The sequence below is a fragment of the Xiphophorus maculatus genome, chromosome 2 (assembly GCF_002775205.1).
Source record: "Xiphophorus maculatus strain JP 163 A chromosome 2, X_maculatus-5.0-male, whole genome shotgun sequence".
Classification (NCBI taxonomy): Eukaryota; Metazoa; Chordata; class Actinopteri; order Cyprinodontiformes; family Poeciliidae; genus Xiphophorus; species Xiphophorus maculatus.
This window is the reverse complement of record NC_036444.1, coordinates 29,873,297-29,890,126: the sequence shown is the minus strand read 5'-3', so window position 1 is coordinate 29,890,126 and position 16,830 is coordinate 29,873,297. Positions and strand designations below refer to the sequence as shown.

Genomic DNA, 16,830 nt, shown 5'->3' with positions numbered 1-16,830 from the left:
AAATCCGAAACGTGTCAGTACTCTTATGGCCATAATCATCCACTCCCGTGAGTTGTGAAGTTCTGCTGAAGAAATACATCCAGTTTTGACATGTTCTGACAATGTGTCTCTCCGTGGCCCTCAGAGCCGTTGGTGAGAAAAAGTCCTGTAAACACCGTTATGCATGAGGGTGCACAGAGCGTTAGATTTAGTCTCTGAGTTAACCAGTCAGAAATATTCCAGAGAGAATACAGGCATGTCAAAACGAGCTCAAGTCACTCTCTGGATATTATTGGCTCAGGAAAAGCCATTTCATAACATTATTGGTCGAATGCAGTGTCAATCAAAAGCAGGGCCTCTAGGCTGCCCAATAAAAGTGTCATAATGGACACCGGCTGAGTTTAAACCCTTAAATCTCACGGAAAATACAATGGAAAAACGACATGCGGGAGTTCCGGTGCGGGTTAAGGGGTTAAATTGCTGGTTTTAGGTTTTGGAAAACAAGAAACATCCAACTATAAACTCCAGAAGGTTGCTGTGATTTGTCGGTTTATTCCAGTTTGTGATCATTTTGTCCTGAATAAAGTCACACTTGATCACGAGCTTAGGTTGAATAGAAGATGAAGAAGCAGTCGCCCAGTTTGTTACCTGCCGATCTGGCAGCAGTGCTTGTGGCAGCCCACTCAAGCTGCACTTTCCACAGAAAAGAAGACAAGTATAGGCTGTTTCTGCTGTGGGTGTTAGAAAACTGCAGCAGTAGTTTAATAAGCTTTCATCTGAAAATGAGACTAATCCAGTGCGTGAACATCAGCCTTCCAAAACCCTGAGCAGGATTTACAACCTCAGGACAAAGCAAAGAGCTGGTCAGAGTACTTGGTCTCTGGCTGACCTGCCAACACGTCTGCAGATTACTGGCCTTTTTATTTCCCCATAGCAATGTCTTCAGAGACCAAATGTTAAAGAACTGCTCTTTACACCTGAATGCAACAGATCCTTCACACACCTTGCTGCTGAGATGTGGTTCCATATGAAATACTGTTATTTTGTATTACTATGTAAAAAAAAAAACCTTTTTGGAGCTTTAGGTCTTGTTGTAATGTTGTTCCCTCATCAAGGAGTGCTGCCTTGATTCTTTCATGCATGTTTGATAAACCTTCTAGTCTCCACGACAACCATTCAGTTGTGCAAGACACCTGTTTGGACCTAGTGCCATCTTTGAGGGGGAGGTTATGAGGAGCTCGTACACAAGTTTGATTGGCAGCACTAAGCCCCTCCTCCTGGCTCTGATTGGTTGTTTCTGACTGGGGCTGGTGCATTTCTGCAGATGGCAGTAGATCAACAGGGAGAAGTTAGAGTAGCTTGATTTTTTTCACAGATTGTCTGACTCATATTTTACTCTCATTGGGACATAGTTTTGCCAAATAAGTAAAAAAACAAAAAAAATTTTAAATAAAATTCAAATAAAAAAAAACTTTATTGATCCCAAAGGGAAATGAAATAATGAAAGTACAGAGCTACTCCAATGTGCTTCCATCCTGAGGGGATAGCTTTAATGAATAATGATAATAAAAATGACCTTCAGCAGCTTTAGAGGTTGTTATTCTCAAAAGGTGCTTTTATTCAGCACCAAAATGCATAATGTAATTTACTAAATATAATGGTGCTTATTTGGCTGCATGTTTGCCATTATTTTATCCCCATTGGTTGCTTTGCCCAACTTTTTATGACAGTATTTGTGAGCAGTCCTTGAAGTCATGTACTTCCTGCGTCCTTCCTTCCATCCCCATGTCCTTTTTGTATCTTCCAGGAGACACCGAGTGGTTACCTGGTCAGGAACTGCCTTTATCTCCCTGGGATCTGGTCAGAAAGCCCCTCAGCCAGTATATCACCATCCGTCTCAAAGGTACAAGCCTGGCAGCCTCAGCCTGCCCATCCAGCATCACTCAGCCAACATGGCATCAGAGCTGTGATCACTGCTCACTGAAGCCATTTGGTGGATTAAAGGATCTGGGTGTTTTTTTGTTTGTTTTTGTTTTTTGGATGCATTTGAACCGATGTAGCAGACTCGTCTCCCCGAGCAACAGCACATAAAAGACAATTGAGCCTGGACATGTTGGCCAAAGAAGCACTATGATTGGTTGAAGCTTAGTCTTCATTGAATCAAAGTTCAAATTAAATCAGTCATGTGAGAAAGTTCTGAAGAGTGGAAATGTTTTTTTTTTTTAACGTCAACAATCTACCAGGACATTTTAGGACGGCAGATCTTTTTAAACCCATGCATACATCCAGAAATATCTCATGTTTCACTCATTGCAGCTATTGAAGAGCTATTTAATTAAGCACATGTGCAACATTTCCTCTTTAGATTACTGTTATTGCATTAAAGGCCCTCAGCACAGAGCCAACATGTTTGAAAACATTTTATAGATTAATCTGGTTTGTTGTGCTTGAGTTGTCTTCATTTATGCAATCGATCGACAGTTGGACAAATGGAAAATTGATATATGAAATTCAGCGGTCAGATGTTTATATTTGCTCATATTGGTTGTTTGAAGGATTTCTTTGAACTGTTCTTTTTGAGGGTGTCCAGATCATACAGCATAATATGATTAAAAACCATAACTGGCTCCACAAGTTTAAATAGTAATAGTTCATTTTCTCTAATTCTCTACAGAAGAGGAGTAAGGCCACTGAGAAAAAAATGAAATAAATGTTTATGTTCTGACTTTAATATTCAGATTTCTGTCTTATTTCTCAGAATTTTGGCTTTAATCTTAGAATTCTCACTTTTTTCTGAGAATTCTGACTTTAAGCTCAAAATTAAAACTTTTTCTCAGTTTTGACTTTCATCTTAGAATTCTGACTTTAATGTCTTGACATCAAAGTCACATTCACATTACCTAACATTGCACAATATTATGCATAAAATTGTCAGCAATATATATTTTATTTTCATGCACATAATCAAGACTGAAATGTGGTCATCTTATACATAATGGTTGTTGTTTCCCTCTGCTGTATAGAAATACACACTAGAGACAGTTTTCCATGTTTTTCTGTGTTGTCTGATTGGTTGAGCACATAAACTGGAGCAGATGTAAGGATGCATCTCTTTACTTGGTTCTGACAGGTCTGTCTGAGTCGGGTCTGGATGAGTTAGCCCTGGAATCCCTCTTCCCTCTGCCGCTGCTGCACAACTGCGTCCGCCTGGTGAGGAAACACACTGCGCCTCTTTAGAGCAAACACAAGGAGACGAGGGGTGGAAATGCTGAGAGAATGAGATCGGAAACATTTGTTATGAAGAGACGGATGGGAAGATGAAGAGAAAGAGAAGGGTTTGAAGTGTTCTGAACCTTTCCTAGCTGCTGCAGCGCCCTCTGTTGGCTCTGGTGAATGGTGAATGATGCAACCTCAAAAACAGATAAACCACAAAGATGTTATTGAAGACCAAATATATTCATATTATTGCAGTCAGAAATCAGAATTTGTGTCAAACTAGTAATTTATGTAAGACAGCTTAAATCCTGTTGGTCTGGTTTATTGTGAAATGCCTGAAGTGAAACAGACAGACCCATTCAAAAAATTAGAATATTACTGAAAAGTTCATTTATTTCAGGAACTTTATCACAAAGTGAAGGACATTACACAGATGAAGGTTTGAAAGCCTTTATTTCTGTTCATTATGATGATTTTCTGTTTACACTTAATGAAAACATGACATTTAAAATGAAAATACATCAGACCAACAGAAAAATATTTTATCATATAAATGTGGGCTTCATTTAAAGTACTTAATATTCTGTCTTTATTGCGGTTTGATAGCTTAATAATGAACAGATACAATAAAACACTGACAACAGGCAGGTAGCTGGAAATTATATCTCAAATCACAGCGCCACCAAAAGGTCAAAAATTGAAGAACACCACTGAAGTGTGTGAGTCAATCCCTGAAAATGTTGGTTTTACTGCAAATTCTTAGAGATTTGCACAATTTTATTAATTTAAACTCCAAAATTATATTTTGTTTCACCAGTGATTTAACTTGCTGAACTGTCAGACTGCATCTAAAAAAACACAAACAAGTGCTATCAGGAGCAGGAAAACTCTGCTTAATCCCTGCTTTAAGGTTGCCAGTCTTAAAAAGTTACTTTTAATCCATCAAATAAGCCTCATCACAATGCGTACTCTAATTTACTGAATAGGACTGTAAGCTTGGTGGATAGAATAAAGAGTTTCTCTGGGTTCAAACGTGATCTGTTTCCTGTTTGATGTTCAGGTGGAGCAGTACGGGAACCTCTTCTTTCATGGCCTGGAAGGCAGCTGCCAGGAGTACATCGCTAACCTGGTGGCTCACTGCATCAAGGTGCGGCCATCTGGCTGCTGGTTTCACCACAAACACAAAGGAAATCTTTCCTTGTTGCTTTGGAATGATGCAATGAAACAGAAATTGTGTGCAAACAGCAATGCAATGTAATGACACTGCTGGAATCAAGAACTACCACAGCCAGTCGATGGGGCGGGGAGAGAACAGTGGAAAGATTTTGCTAGTCTGTCAGTAACTCTGGCGGCTGTCGGAGTCATTAAAAGACTAAAAACTGTTTAAGACACTAAACTTTAAATATAATCACCTGAAAGGCTTTGTAGACATATCTTATCTGAGATGCTAACGCTCCTTAGCCACCAAGCTCCAGCAGTGGATATTCTGTGTAACATTGTGAAACAAACATTCTCTCTCTTATGGCAGCGATGTGCCAAGAAAATCCCTTTGTGTTCATTCACATCCTCCTCTCCTGCCCCTCTGCTCTGTTTCTCGCAGCACGTAGTAGTACATTTCTTATGTTTCCATGGCAACGTGCCTCTTGCCTCATTGTGGCTCCTCGCTCAGCCCTGCCTCCCATGTGTGTCTGTAGTCGAAACAGGAGGCGGAGGGGACGGGCTGTGGCGTGGTGAGGGTGGAGGTGGAGGAGAGCCTGACCAGGGAGCAGCTGCTGGAGACCTTCATCACCTGTGGTGAGAAATGTTCACACTGACACACCTGGAGGGAGGGATGGTGTCTGCTCCGTTAACAGGCATGTCCTGAAACCAGACGGGACTCCTCACACCTCTCTGTTCTGTTTGAGGGGCTAATAATTCACGGAACCTATTTTTACCTCCCCAAAAAATAACATTTAAATTTTACATCCAAGTTCTATTCATTGTTTGTACAAATAAACGTGATTGAATATTCCCACTCCTCATCCACTTACATAATCTTATGTATTACATGTATAATCTATACCTCTAACAAATAAACCTGTATTTAAAAGACAGTATCATGTAAAATCAAGTTTCTTTTAGCTTTACATCATGTTATGTTATTCTCTCATCACAAACGTACCTGGAATGTTGCCTTGATTCTTTCATCATGCATGATTGATGAATCCTTTATATATTCCTTTATTTAATCAGGTAAACCCCATTGAAATCTAGATCTCATTTTCAAGAGGGACCTGAGCAAAGAATTTGCGATACATAGCAACCTGGTTACAAGATAAAAACAATTAATACATAACCCTTTCATCTCTATGGTAACCATTCAGCTTTGCAAAATGCCTGGGTGGGCCTAGCTCCACCTTCGAGCCACATCTCCTCCTCTCAGCTGCAGTTTCCAAACTTCCAAGCTGGTGTCTCACAGAGCAGCCCTCCCTCTGTGACTTCCCCACTCAGCTCCTTCAGACTAGCCAGCAGCAATTAGCAAACACCTGGTGGAACTACGAATCTTCTAAGCTCATTATAGGAGCTACTTCTGTGCTATAAAATAGCACAATCAATATTGATTGATTGATTGATTGATTGATTGATTGATTGATTGATTGATTGATTGATTGATAAATCAAGTGCTCTTTATTGTTATCCTGACTGAGGATCTGTGGAATGTGTCCATTCATGTGGCACACTTTTCCCCGGTCCTGGTTTTCTTCTAGGCTTCCTGGTGCCAGCAGCAGGCTCAGGGTTCGGAGAGGTGTGTGGATACTCTGATCAGTGTGTGGTGGTTCTGCTGGAGGGAGTGGAGAAGGCTTCATCTCTAACAGGCCTGCTTGGAGACCTTTGCCTCAGCCTGGACAACAGAGGCTCCGCCTCCCCTCTGATTCTGAGCACAGGTACGACTAACACCAGACTGAGCAGCGACTTGGATCCATGTTCAGCTCTAGGCCTGTCAGGATAACAAGTTTTCCTGGATCATAAATTGTCCCAGAAATGATTGTGATAAATGGCAATATTGTCATTTTGAGATCTTTTTCAACTAATAGAACAATGTAGGCATAATAATGCGACTACAGTCTCTAAAAGATCAATAAACTTTAATTTCCGAAAACATCTAACACTGTAAGTGGAAGACATTTTAAATATCTAAAATACATAAACCGAACAAGAGAAACAACAATAAATAAAATGTATTGTGAAGTCTCAGCAAAACTCCCAGTAAGAACTTTTGGAAAATAAAAAATAAAAGTTCAAATTAACTACTTTGTATTGTGTGAAATGTTTGCAGTATTTTTCAAAATGCTGGCTTTTCAATAATATTAAAGTATCACTTTAAAGATTAAAGTGATAAACAAACAAGCATACAAATGTAAATGATCACTCATTTTATTTTATCATGTGATTAATTGATATATTGCTTAATTGATACAGGCTTAAGTTCAACATTTACTTCAGACACATGCACTGTTAGTAAACTGGTGGTATAAAATAATCATATTATATTATTTGCTCTGCTGCCTTGCGACAAAAAGGTCCTGGGTTCCAATCCAGTCCAATGGTGTTTCTGCATGGATGTTAGCATGTTCTGCGTAGTTGCTCTCTGGGGACTCAGGGTTCCTCCCACAGTCTGAAAACATGACTATACTTGTCCCTCCATGTTGCCCCAGTGTGAGTGTGTGTCTGTAGCTGCGTTTCCATTAACCATAAAAATGTGCAAGTTGAAAGTATGAAAATAAATTTGCTTGGTGTAATATGCCAATTTTGAAAAAAAAAAACGTTTTCAATAAAAACCTTTGCGCTGGGATAAGGATGGTTTGTCAGTCATATGGAAATAACTGTATTCCACAAAAGAGCAATTGAAACACTTTTTCGTGATCAACAGCAGGATGTTATTACTCCTGTAAAATCACTGGCTGCAGTTTCCCCAATACTTTGCATAAGCAGCTCCAACGCCTGAATGTATTTGTGTTCCCCATGCCCTGCGACCTCTGCAAGGTCAAGCAGGAATAGATAGCAAATGGATGAATGTCTAGTGTTGTGGTACTCTTGACGAGTCTCAGTCTCAGGAGCAGTCACAGGGTATCAACTGGTTCAAAGCGCCACCTTGCATGTTCTAGATGTTTCCCTGGTTACACATTGCATTGGATCATTGCACTTAACAAAATCTTGTTAATCAACTGTCAGCTGTAACCAGGTGTGCTGCAAGAGGGAAACACCTAAAACACATCATGCAGTGTGTCTGGAGAACCAGGGTTGAAACCCACTGACCTCCAGGACTGGTCACATGTACCTCACTGTACTCACGCAGGTTTACACCACGTCAGGGAGAACAGCTTCCTGATTGGCACATTGTCCAAGCCCCGCCTCCAGGGATCAGAGCTCCGCCTTCAGCAGCATTTCCGTTGGGTGATGCTGCGCTGGGACCAGGAGCCACTGCATGGCCTGCTGGGAAGGCACCTGCGCAGGAAGGTGCTCCACAAGGTAGGTCAAAGGTCTGGCTGCAGCCGCTCCCTTGGATTTACTTTCCTGCTTTACATCCTCCTGATAGGAGACAGTAAAATCAGTTCTAAATAAGCCTGAAAGGGGCAGAGTTATATAAAATCAACTTTTTTCAGCTTTACATCATATTATAATGTTATTTCCTCATCAAAACATATCTGGACTGTTGCTTTGATTCTTTCATGTTTGAGAAATCCTTTAATCTCCCACGGATTAAAGCTGTGCAAAACACCTGTGTGGACCTAGCCTCGCCTTCAAGATGACGCTCCTCCTCAGAACTGCAGTTTCCAAGCATCTGCCTCACAGAGCAGCCCTCCTCTACAGCTCTTTCAGACTAGTCAGCAGCAATTAGCAAACACCTGGTGGAACAGAGCATCAGCTGGTGAAAACATTGTCAAAGGAGGAGCCTTGTTGTGATGATTCCTGAAGGCGGAGTTTCAGAAAGAGCAGGTCTTTTTCAAGAAACAGAGTCCCAATTTCAAAATTACAAAGTCAAATTTCTTTTTAAGTCATATTTGAAATGTATATTGCATTTTATAACATCTAAAGATAACATAGTTACTTGATTGTGCTATAAAATGGCACTATGTGCCTGGAAAACACATGTCACCTTTTTCTTCTGCCGGTGATTCACCTATAACCTGTGGAAACACTCTGCAATGTTTAGGTCTGTGTAGAATAAAAGCAGCTGCTCCTATTGCAGGTGGGGAGTGCGGCCTGGTCAGCAGATGGCCTCATGGAGCGCTCTGTGCTGTGGGTGAGTCAGGTGTGGCAGCAGCTCAATGCCTGTCTGTCCCGTCTGGGGACCCACGAGGCGCTGCTGGGCCCTCAACTCTTCCTGTCCTGCCCCGTCGTTCCCAGCAACGCTCAGCCCATCATCAGGTGACCATCTGCTGGATAACAGCATCTTACCCATAAATGACCCATCATTCCCCTAAGAAGGCAGAGTCCGACTGTGGAGCAGATGTGACGGGGTTGTTTTCCAACAGGTGGCTGGCCCGCCTCTGGAACGCCGTGGTGGTGCCGCGGGTCGAGGGGGCTGTCATCTCCCGCGTGACGACCAAGCGCTCCACCTCCTCTCCCTCGCAACGACTATCTCCTAGCAACTGCGGGCTGAGCACCGGACAGCAGGCCGTGGTGAAAGCCGCCCTCAGCATCCTGGTCAACAAAGCCGTGATGCCGGGTTGCCCCCTGCCTCGCCACGGTGAGTTGGCGTCGTCCCCAACAACCCAGATGATGAGTCATCAGAAAACATCAGGTTTGAGGTAAAGAAACAGTTTTTGCTCAATCCTTCAGAAATGGACCGGTACCTGCTGGAGTTTCAGGGAGGCTCGTCTCCTCTGCCGGCCCTCAGCTCATGCAGGGAGGGAGCAGGAGGGGGGAGACGGGGCCGAGATGGCAGCAAGCTGAGACGATCCAACACCAGCCCCAGGAAGAAGGGAAGCCCCTCGGTAACCTGGAGCTCTGGGGGCTCCTTCAGAGAGGGTCAGTACAGGAAGCAGCATCTGGGCCCAACGCTCACATCAAACTCTAGCTAGGTGTCCACTCACCATATAGTTATGCAAATTGGAATTACAAAAATGAATTTGCTTAATAGAAACATGGTCATGTTGAAAAAACTTTGTGCTAGGATGAGGTGGTTTTTCAACTGTACCAAAGTATTTCACAAAACCTTGATAAGAAATACTTTTTTTCACATTGTGTGAAGCAGGTGTTACTACTGGATGAAATGACAAAAAAGACAACAGGAAGTGGTAGAAGGATGATGTCACAGAAGGTTTTATTACTTCCTGTGTGAACAAGCTTATTCACATGTGATTTTAATTGCATTTCTTGTTTAATTGCGAAATTGTATTTTTTTCGACATGATATATATTGACAAAGTTTTGTGCGCATTTGTAATGGAAGCAGCTACAGATACGTTTTATTGTTAATCATAGTTGAAGCTAGACGTTGATGGAAAAGTCTTGTGTTCATATTTGCATATCATATTAGTACCATCCCATTCAAGAGACCTTCATAAAAAAAGTGTCTCTTTTTCTATGATGAATACAGGCTTCTTGAAATTTGCTGTAACACAGACTGCTACAGGAGATTCTTGTTGCCCACAGCCATCACTGTCTACTATAACTGAAGAATTTTCAGTTAATATGAGTTACAACAACATTTATTTTCCCTTTGGGATTTAATAAAGTATTTTGGAATTTGAATTGAGAGTGTCCACAAGGGGGCGCTGTTTGATAGGCATAATAGGTTTCAAACTCATTAAATCAAAGGACCCAGAGGTTCCCAGTGTGGAGACCTTATTTATTTAACAGAAATGTCCTTCAGTTGTGATGATAACGATGCAAAATCTCAGAAAGGAAATCAAAATGACAAAGAATGTTGTTGAGTTCAGCAGGAGCTTAATGTTGTTTGTTAATAGAATTTCTCCTGAATGTGATTTCAGGTTCGGTGTCCAGCTCTGATGTCCGGTTCATGTCCAATGGTCACAGGTCGGTGTTCTGGCTGTTACTGACACCCAGTACATGGACTGTAACCACTGCCGCAGGGCTGTGGAGTCTGAATGTGTGTGTGTATGTGTGTGTGTTTCGTAATTCACCTTACAGTGACATTATTGTCTGGGTTTGCAGGCAGCCAGCTGGCCTGCCGGTGTTCTTCGATGATGAGACGGATCTGATCAGAGAGCTGCAGACCATGTGCTCCAGCAGGTCGGAGCCGGACATCAGTCAGGTAGACACACACACACCAGTCAGGTAGACACACACACACCAGTCAGGTAGACACACATCAGCATGTCTCTGGTAAGCTGTTCAGTCTTTAGTTTCACTCTGAGCCAGCAGAGGAATTGAGGAGGTCAGTCTGTCTGAGGGTCTTTGTCATTACCTCATGTCAGACTAGTTTTAACATAAATGAAAAAAATTAAGTCTGGCATTTCCAAACCTTGTAATTGATTATATATGTCCTCAATTTATAGTTGTTAGTTTCCACAAAATTCTTCAGCTATTTAAAAATATGCTCAAAAAGTAAGGAAATTTGAGTTTGGGTGATTTTTGTTTTGTTTTAACAATGTTACTTGGTGATGAATGTCTACCATTGTTTAGTTTGGTGTTGCTACATTTATAATAAGCATGGCTGATACAGGTGGAAATCCTTGAAAATGTTTGAATTGTTGTGTGATGTTCCAAGCACTTAAATTTAGTTTGAAGTGAGGGAAACATAACCTTTATTACTTTTATTATCTTTATTGACGTAACCTTTGTTGCCTCAGTGTTTTCAGTCAGACCAGCTGTACTGTGTATTGGCCAGTATGAGATACTCATGGTATGATAAACTTGACTTAGAATATTTTTTATTGTATCAATGTTTCTAACTTAAAACATTTAGCATGTAGCATGATCTAATTGTTTCTACTTAAAATAAATCAAATATTACATTGCTGCTCTTTAATAACACGATTCTTACTAATTTAATAAATTTGTTAATATTTTATTGTTGTTGAGAACACAGTTAAGAGTTATAGCATTCAGCTATTTCACGTTCTAATTTGAGCACATCACAACTGAGTTTTTTTATACCTAAAAATATTTAGAAAAATACAAAATAATGGTGTTCTTCAGTCTCAAATAGTGAGATAAAATGCAAGCTAATCTTAAGCAGTAGGTTGTTTTATATTTTGCAAGTCATATTATTGCATCTTGTAGCTCTGGCCTTTATTTGATTAACTCTGAAAACTAATATTATCAAGCTATTTAGCTGCTAGGCTATTGGTTCAATTTAATTCAGCTTATTCAACCAGCGCTAATTCACAACAAATGTGTCTCAAGGCACTTAACAGCTAGCATGATTAGTATGTAATGTGCTAAACAAAGATACTGCTCTAGATTTTAAATAAACAACTTCTTTTTAAAAAGAAAATGATCTTAATGAAGTCAAATTGATAAAAATCTTTTAATATTTTTAAAGTTTGGTAGCTAGCTAGCATGACTCCATGACTTTTTAAAACCAGAGCAATTGATAATTAGTCGACTCCAAAGATAGTAGTTCCCAGAATTAAACCTTCTTAATTAAGATAAGATAACCTATTTTCCTTCCTGTTGCTAATTTTTAAATAAACCATTTAGAACAAGAAACATTCACCATTTACTGCAGTTATAATATGTGTTTTTTTAGCATTATATAGTACCTAGATAAAATGTTAGAAATGAATTGATTTAGCCACAGATACCAGGCAGTATAGAGTTATGTACAGATCCACATTTTAAGGTTGGCTAATTGTCATGTTTGTGCTAAGTCACTTATTTATTTATAAAACATAATTAATATTACTGATAAGACAGGAAGCATTATGCTAATCGTTTGACTCATAGCTGACAGTCATTCTAACTGTGTGTCTGGTGCTGGCGTTGATGTTTAATGAGCTCCTGTTCTGGTAACTGGTACTTGATGTGGGAGACGACACTACATTTCACATTCAAAAATAGATCATCAAAGCTGAGCATGCTAATTCTGCACAGACCACAGGAAGGCCATGTCATGTTGTGGACCTGCTGTATTTATCAGAGCTTTCGTTGCTGATCCTCAGGTATTCTTACCCAGTTTTTTCAGATGTTTCTTCTTGGGTCCCACAGATCTCCCAGGTCAAAGACAGCTTGATCATGTTTCCCAGCACTCCCAGTAAGGAACAGCCTGGCCACAAGTCTAACCAGGAAGCAGCTGTCCAGCAGCAGTCAGCGGTAATGAGAAGTTTCATATATGCAAATATTTACACTTTTTTTATTGCATTATCCTCTCTAAAATGACCATCACAAATGTTGGGATTTGTGTGATATCCCAACTCAAACTATTGGATAATTACTAAACAGAAAGAAGAAAAATCTGAAGAGTGCTGTGCAGTTGGTATTCAGATCATTTAAATCTTTTTGCTGCGTTTACTGATGTAAGGCATCTAGAGACTGAAATTGTTGCAAATGCCATAAAGGCCAGAGTTAACTAATGGTTGTCATCAGATTGTCCAAACTGAGCCGCAGCTCTCTGCAGTTCCTCCAGAGTCACTGTGGAGCTTTTGATTGTTTTCTGAAACTCTTTCCTGGCTTGCCAGTTGAAAATATGTTCAAAGCTTAGGAAATTGTTTTAAAACTCCTTTAAATGTGCAGTATGTAAGTTTAATAAATATGTTTGTTCAAACTGTCATCATGGCCTGACAGATAACCAAACCTCTCTGGCTCCTCCCTGTGGTTCTACTGCCATCTGCAGTAATGAAATGCACCGCTTAGCAGAAACAACCAATCAGAGCCAGGAGGAGGGTCTTAACGCTATCAATCAACTTTGTGTAAATGTTCCAGCTTTGCTAATGGCAGTTATTTTAAGGTGTCAGGGTAAAAGGCAGTTTCATCTTTGTAGAGAAGCTTCAGAATCATGTATAATTTGTACCACTTTGTGCTGGGCTGTCACTTTAAATCTCTTCAAAATAAATGTTTGTGGTTGTGACTTGATAAAATGTAAAGTTCAAAGTATTTGAATTCTCCAGCACCAGCTGTGCCTCCAATACAAATGTACACAAATCTTAGTCTGTATTCTGCTGATGGCGAAAAAACACAATTTCACAACTGCAGTGTCTCTATTAAAAAAGAAATGAAATTGAAATTACACCTGAAAAAGTAATTAAAAAATCATGGCAGTGATGGACTAGCACCACAATTCAGTCATGGTGCTAGCGCTCATCATCTATCAGCCAATCAGGGGAGACGTCAGAATCTTCTTCAGGCGTTGGAGCAACAAGCCCCGCCTACTTGGAAGTGGCTACGTATAAGGCGTTTGGGGAAAATTGTAGTCTGTGATTTTACAGAAGAGTTATGGAGTCAACATTTGAAATGACACAACTTTTTATGAACTGTGATGCTGCGAGAAAAAACAAAAACAATTTCATCATTCTCCAACAACTTCTTCTGCATTTTCGCCAGTAGTAACATCAGGCTTGACCATGTGACTCATGTGATGTGATTTGATGAGACCCAAAAACCAACTTATCGTAACACTAAAACTTCTCATTAAAACATTGAAATTGGCATGTTTCCATTAAGTGAACTTATTTACCTAATTTCAATTTGCGTAACTTTACGGTTAATGGAAACACAGCTGCTGCATGTCACAATGTGTTCACAAATGCACAAACCATCAGAATGAAACCCCTTCTGAGTAGAGTCAACTAGGAGTACTGGGGTTTTCGACCTCTCCCCAGACTTACTGAAACAGAGCCAAAAGGCCCTGAGTCCAAACTGACGACTCTGATGGCTCAAATTAGCATCCCTTCTTCAATTGTAAATGTGGTCGTTGACCGTCAGGCCAGAAGGTAGGAGTGTGAATAGTCCATGTTGGGGGTGGGTATCTATGATACCTACAACTCGTCAGTTTAGTTTTGAAGCATACATGAAGTGTTTTTGGAGAGATGTGACCTTTTGCAGCTGATCCATGATGTTGTGCTGCATTATCCAGGTCATTTTGCCAAATGTACATAGAGTTTGCAAAACATACAATCTGTTTCAAGAAATATGCAAAGGGTTTTCTAAAAGAAATTAGTAATGTTTTTCTTTTAAATAAAGCTAAGTGGGTTTAAAATGACAGTTTAGGAATAAACTAACCAAATTAATTGTGTTGATCCACCTCAAAAAATCATGCAAAAAGTGTAAGCAAAAGAGATCTGGGAGACTTTGCACATGCAAATTTGCATTCAGCCTTTTGTGCTGTGGAGGATAAATAGGTGACTGCTTCACCTATTTAGTTCACAAGAACTAATGGCATTTATTTCAGTCATTATCTTGCGGGGGGTGACCAAGGTTCCATCACTATGTGACAGCTGGTCAGCAAACCTGGCAAACATGATTGACATGGCAGCACTGAATGCACATGTGCCTTATCAGGAATGCATTGGGGTGCAGGAGAGACGGGTGGAATTCCTGGTTGAGCTTGCAAAAGAGTTCGGTAACTCTCATGTGAGTGAGAAGAAGGCACACAAGGAGAAACTGCTTCGGCAACAACCTTCCACACCCAGCTCAGGCAAAAGGGCGAAGTGTCAGGTCAACCATCGATGCAGGATGCGTGTCCTGAGGCCGAAACATCGTCAGTGACCCCTCACACCCCCACCATGGACTGTTCTCCCTGCTGCCCTCTGGAAAGAGGTTCTGCAGCATCCGGTGCAGGTCCACCTGGTTCCGAAACAGCTTTTTCCCCACTTGCCATCAGACTGCTGAACTCTTAACTGGACTGCACTCAAAAACTGGTCTCCACTTTATACCTTGCACATGTACATAGCTAAATAACTTCTATTTTACTGTCAGTCCTGCGCTTTATATTTTATATTTAGATTTATATTCATATTTTATACTGTATTTTATTTTACTCACAACATTGGAACCTCAAACATTGTCCTGAGCCGTATGCAACGAAATTTCGTTCTGTATACACCCTGTGCATGCAAAATGACAACAAAGTCAGTCTAAGACTAAGTCTAAGGAACAATTGTGCAACTGTGAGATGCGTTGAGGCCATTACCAGGGTACTTATAAGGTAATGGCCTTATTTACAGAACAAAAGCACCTGCTAGATAAAATCCTTCAGGTCAGTTGGCCCATCTCTAGACTGCATAGGTAGAAAGGCCATTTGGCATTTCTCTAGTACTTCCAGTGCTAATAGACCCCCTGTATAGTTTTGCTGGTACTTTGACAAAACCCCAGGTTCTGTTTCCTGTATGATGATATCGGTCCATCTGTCCCAGCAGGCTGTCTGTCCCGGCGGGCCGGGCCGCAGCTCTGTCCAGCCGGCCTGTCAGAGCAGCAGCCGCCGCTCCGGCCCCCGGGTCAAGTCGCAGCTTCCCATCCCGAACAGCAGGGGGCAGCAGACGCGGGCGTCCAGCGTCTGCAACATCAGCAATAACAACCAGACCCAGACCCCCCCCAGCCTCAGGAAAGCTCCAGCCAACAGCAGAACGAAGCGGAACCCCCCCAACAGCAACTTCTACCGCAACAGTATGAACGAGCGCAGCAGCTCACAAGACGACATCTGGATCCTCCACAGAGACCTGCACCATAGCAACCAGTAGCCCCCACCCCCACCCCCACCACCTCCAACCATTCTCAATGTAAAGATTTGGTACCTGATGACCTTGGATTTGTACTTCTCTGTACTTGCTACTCTGTACTGCAGTTGTATATTTGGGGACCATAGTGGATTCTACTACAGTATTTGAATGACGCGCTCATGTAGGAGTGAAAACACTGTAACATAAAAAAAAAAACTAAGTAAAGCAGCAGGTTGTTTTTGTTCTGTTGCCTTAATTCAAGTGTTTTAGCCCATTGCATCATGGGACAGCGTTCAGATCTGGAACGGCTCAGCCCTTCAGTGTACTTACAGTGAAATCGTCTTCTTCTCCTGTAGGAATAAGGTCACACCAGAAATAAAACACACACTATCAGGCTTTTTGTTCTTCTTTCTTGTTTTTTGCTATTAAGTATTTTGAGACATTCAAGTGTTTTATCTCCAGATAGTTGCAAGGTTGGTTTAAATACTGTTGAAATTAATCAGGGTTTTACCAAATATATTTGTAAATAAGAGTACGTTTAAATGCTCTACAGGTTGGTGTACGTGGTATTACTCTTGTACAGTGATGAAAACCTGCTGAGGAAACTTAGAAAAGTACAAAAAGAACACTAAACCTTGTACATAAGTGTTTGTAGAATAAGTTTGGTTTTAAACCCTCCACTTGTTTCAAAGTGAATGGGATGTGGCAATAAGTAATAGAAGTGCATAAACACAGGATGTCCTCTGTCAGTTGTAAGCCATAATAAATATTTTAAATGCCCAATGTTTCCACCAGACTCGTGTTCATTTATTTCCAGCCTGTTATACATTAGTAATAATAATAAACCAGTGTTTCAGTCTGGAGAGTTTTGGTTTGTTCAGTCATCTTCAATCAAGACATAAGTTTATAACCCAATGTATAAAGAAAATGTATAAACAAATGTTAAAAGAAAATGTTTTAATGCTTATTTGTTGTTAGGCCTGAATAGATATCACATTTTAACTACATAACCTAAATAAAGGCTAATGCAC

General features: G+C 40.7%; 1 protein-coding gene across 4 annotated transcripts in view; it reads left to right on the top strand.

Annotated features, from left to right (window-relative positions):
• cttnbp2 (cortactin binding protein 2) overlaps positions 1 to 16,588 on the top strand; it is a 99,040-nt gene extending 82,452 nt beyond the window's left edge. For 3 of the 4 annotated variants that reach the window (XM_023353390.1, XM_023353385.1, XM_023353381.1), the window contains 13 exons: positions 1,787 to 1,882; positions 3,110 to 3,189; positions 4,256 to 4,342; positions 4,890 to 4,989; positions 5,943 to 6,119; positions 7,532 to 7,704; positions 8,426 to 8,604; positions 8,712 to 8,926; positions 9,019 to 9,207; positions 10,172 to 10,217; positions 10,356 to 10,455; positions 12,354 to 12,458; positions 15,497 to 16,588. In XM_023353390.1, the coding sequence (XP_023209158.1) occupies positions 1,787 to 1,882; positions 3,110 to 3,189; positions 4,256 to 4,342; positions 4,890 to 4,989; positions 5,943 to 6,119; positions 7,532 to 7,704; positions 8,426 to 8,604; positions 8,712 to 8,926; positions 9,019 to 9,207; positions 10,172 to 10,217; positions 10,356 to 10,455; positions 12,354 to 12,458; positions 15,497 to 15,820 (1,871 nt within the window). In that variant the 3' untranslated portion in view covers positions 15,821 to 16,588. The remainder of the gene's footprint in view (positions 1 to 1,786; positions 1,883 to 3,109; positions 3,190 to 4,255; positions 4,343 to 4,889; positions 4,990 to 5,942; positions 6,120 to 7,531; positions 7,705 to 8,425; positions 8,605 to 8,711; positions 8,927 to 9,018; positions 9,208 to 10,171; positions 10,218 to 10,355; positions 10,456 to 12,353; positions 12,459 to 15,496) is intronic. The other variant, XM_023353383.1, reaches the window with a different exon arrangement.
• The last annotated feature ends 242 nt before the right edge of the window (positions 16,589 to 16,830 follow it).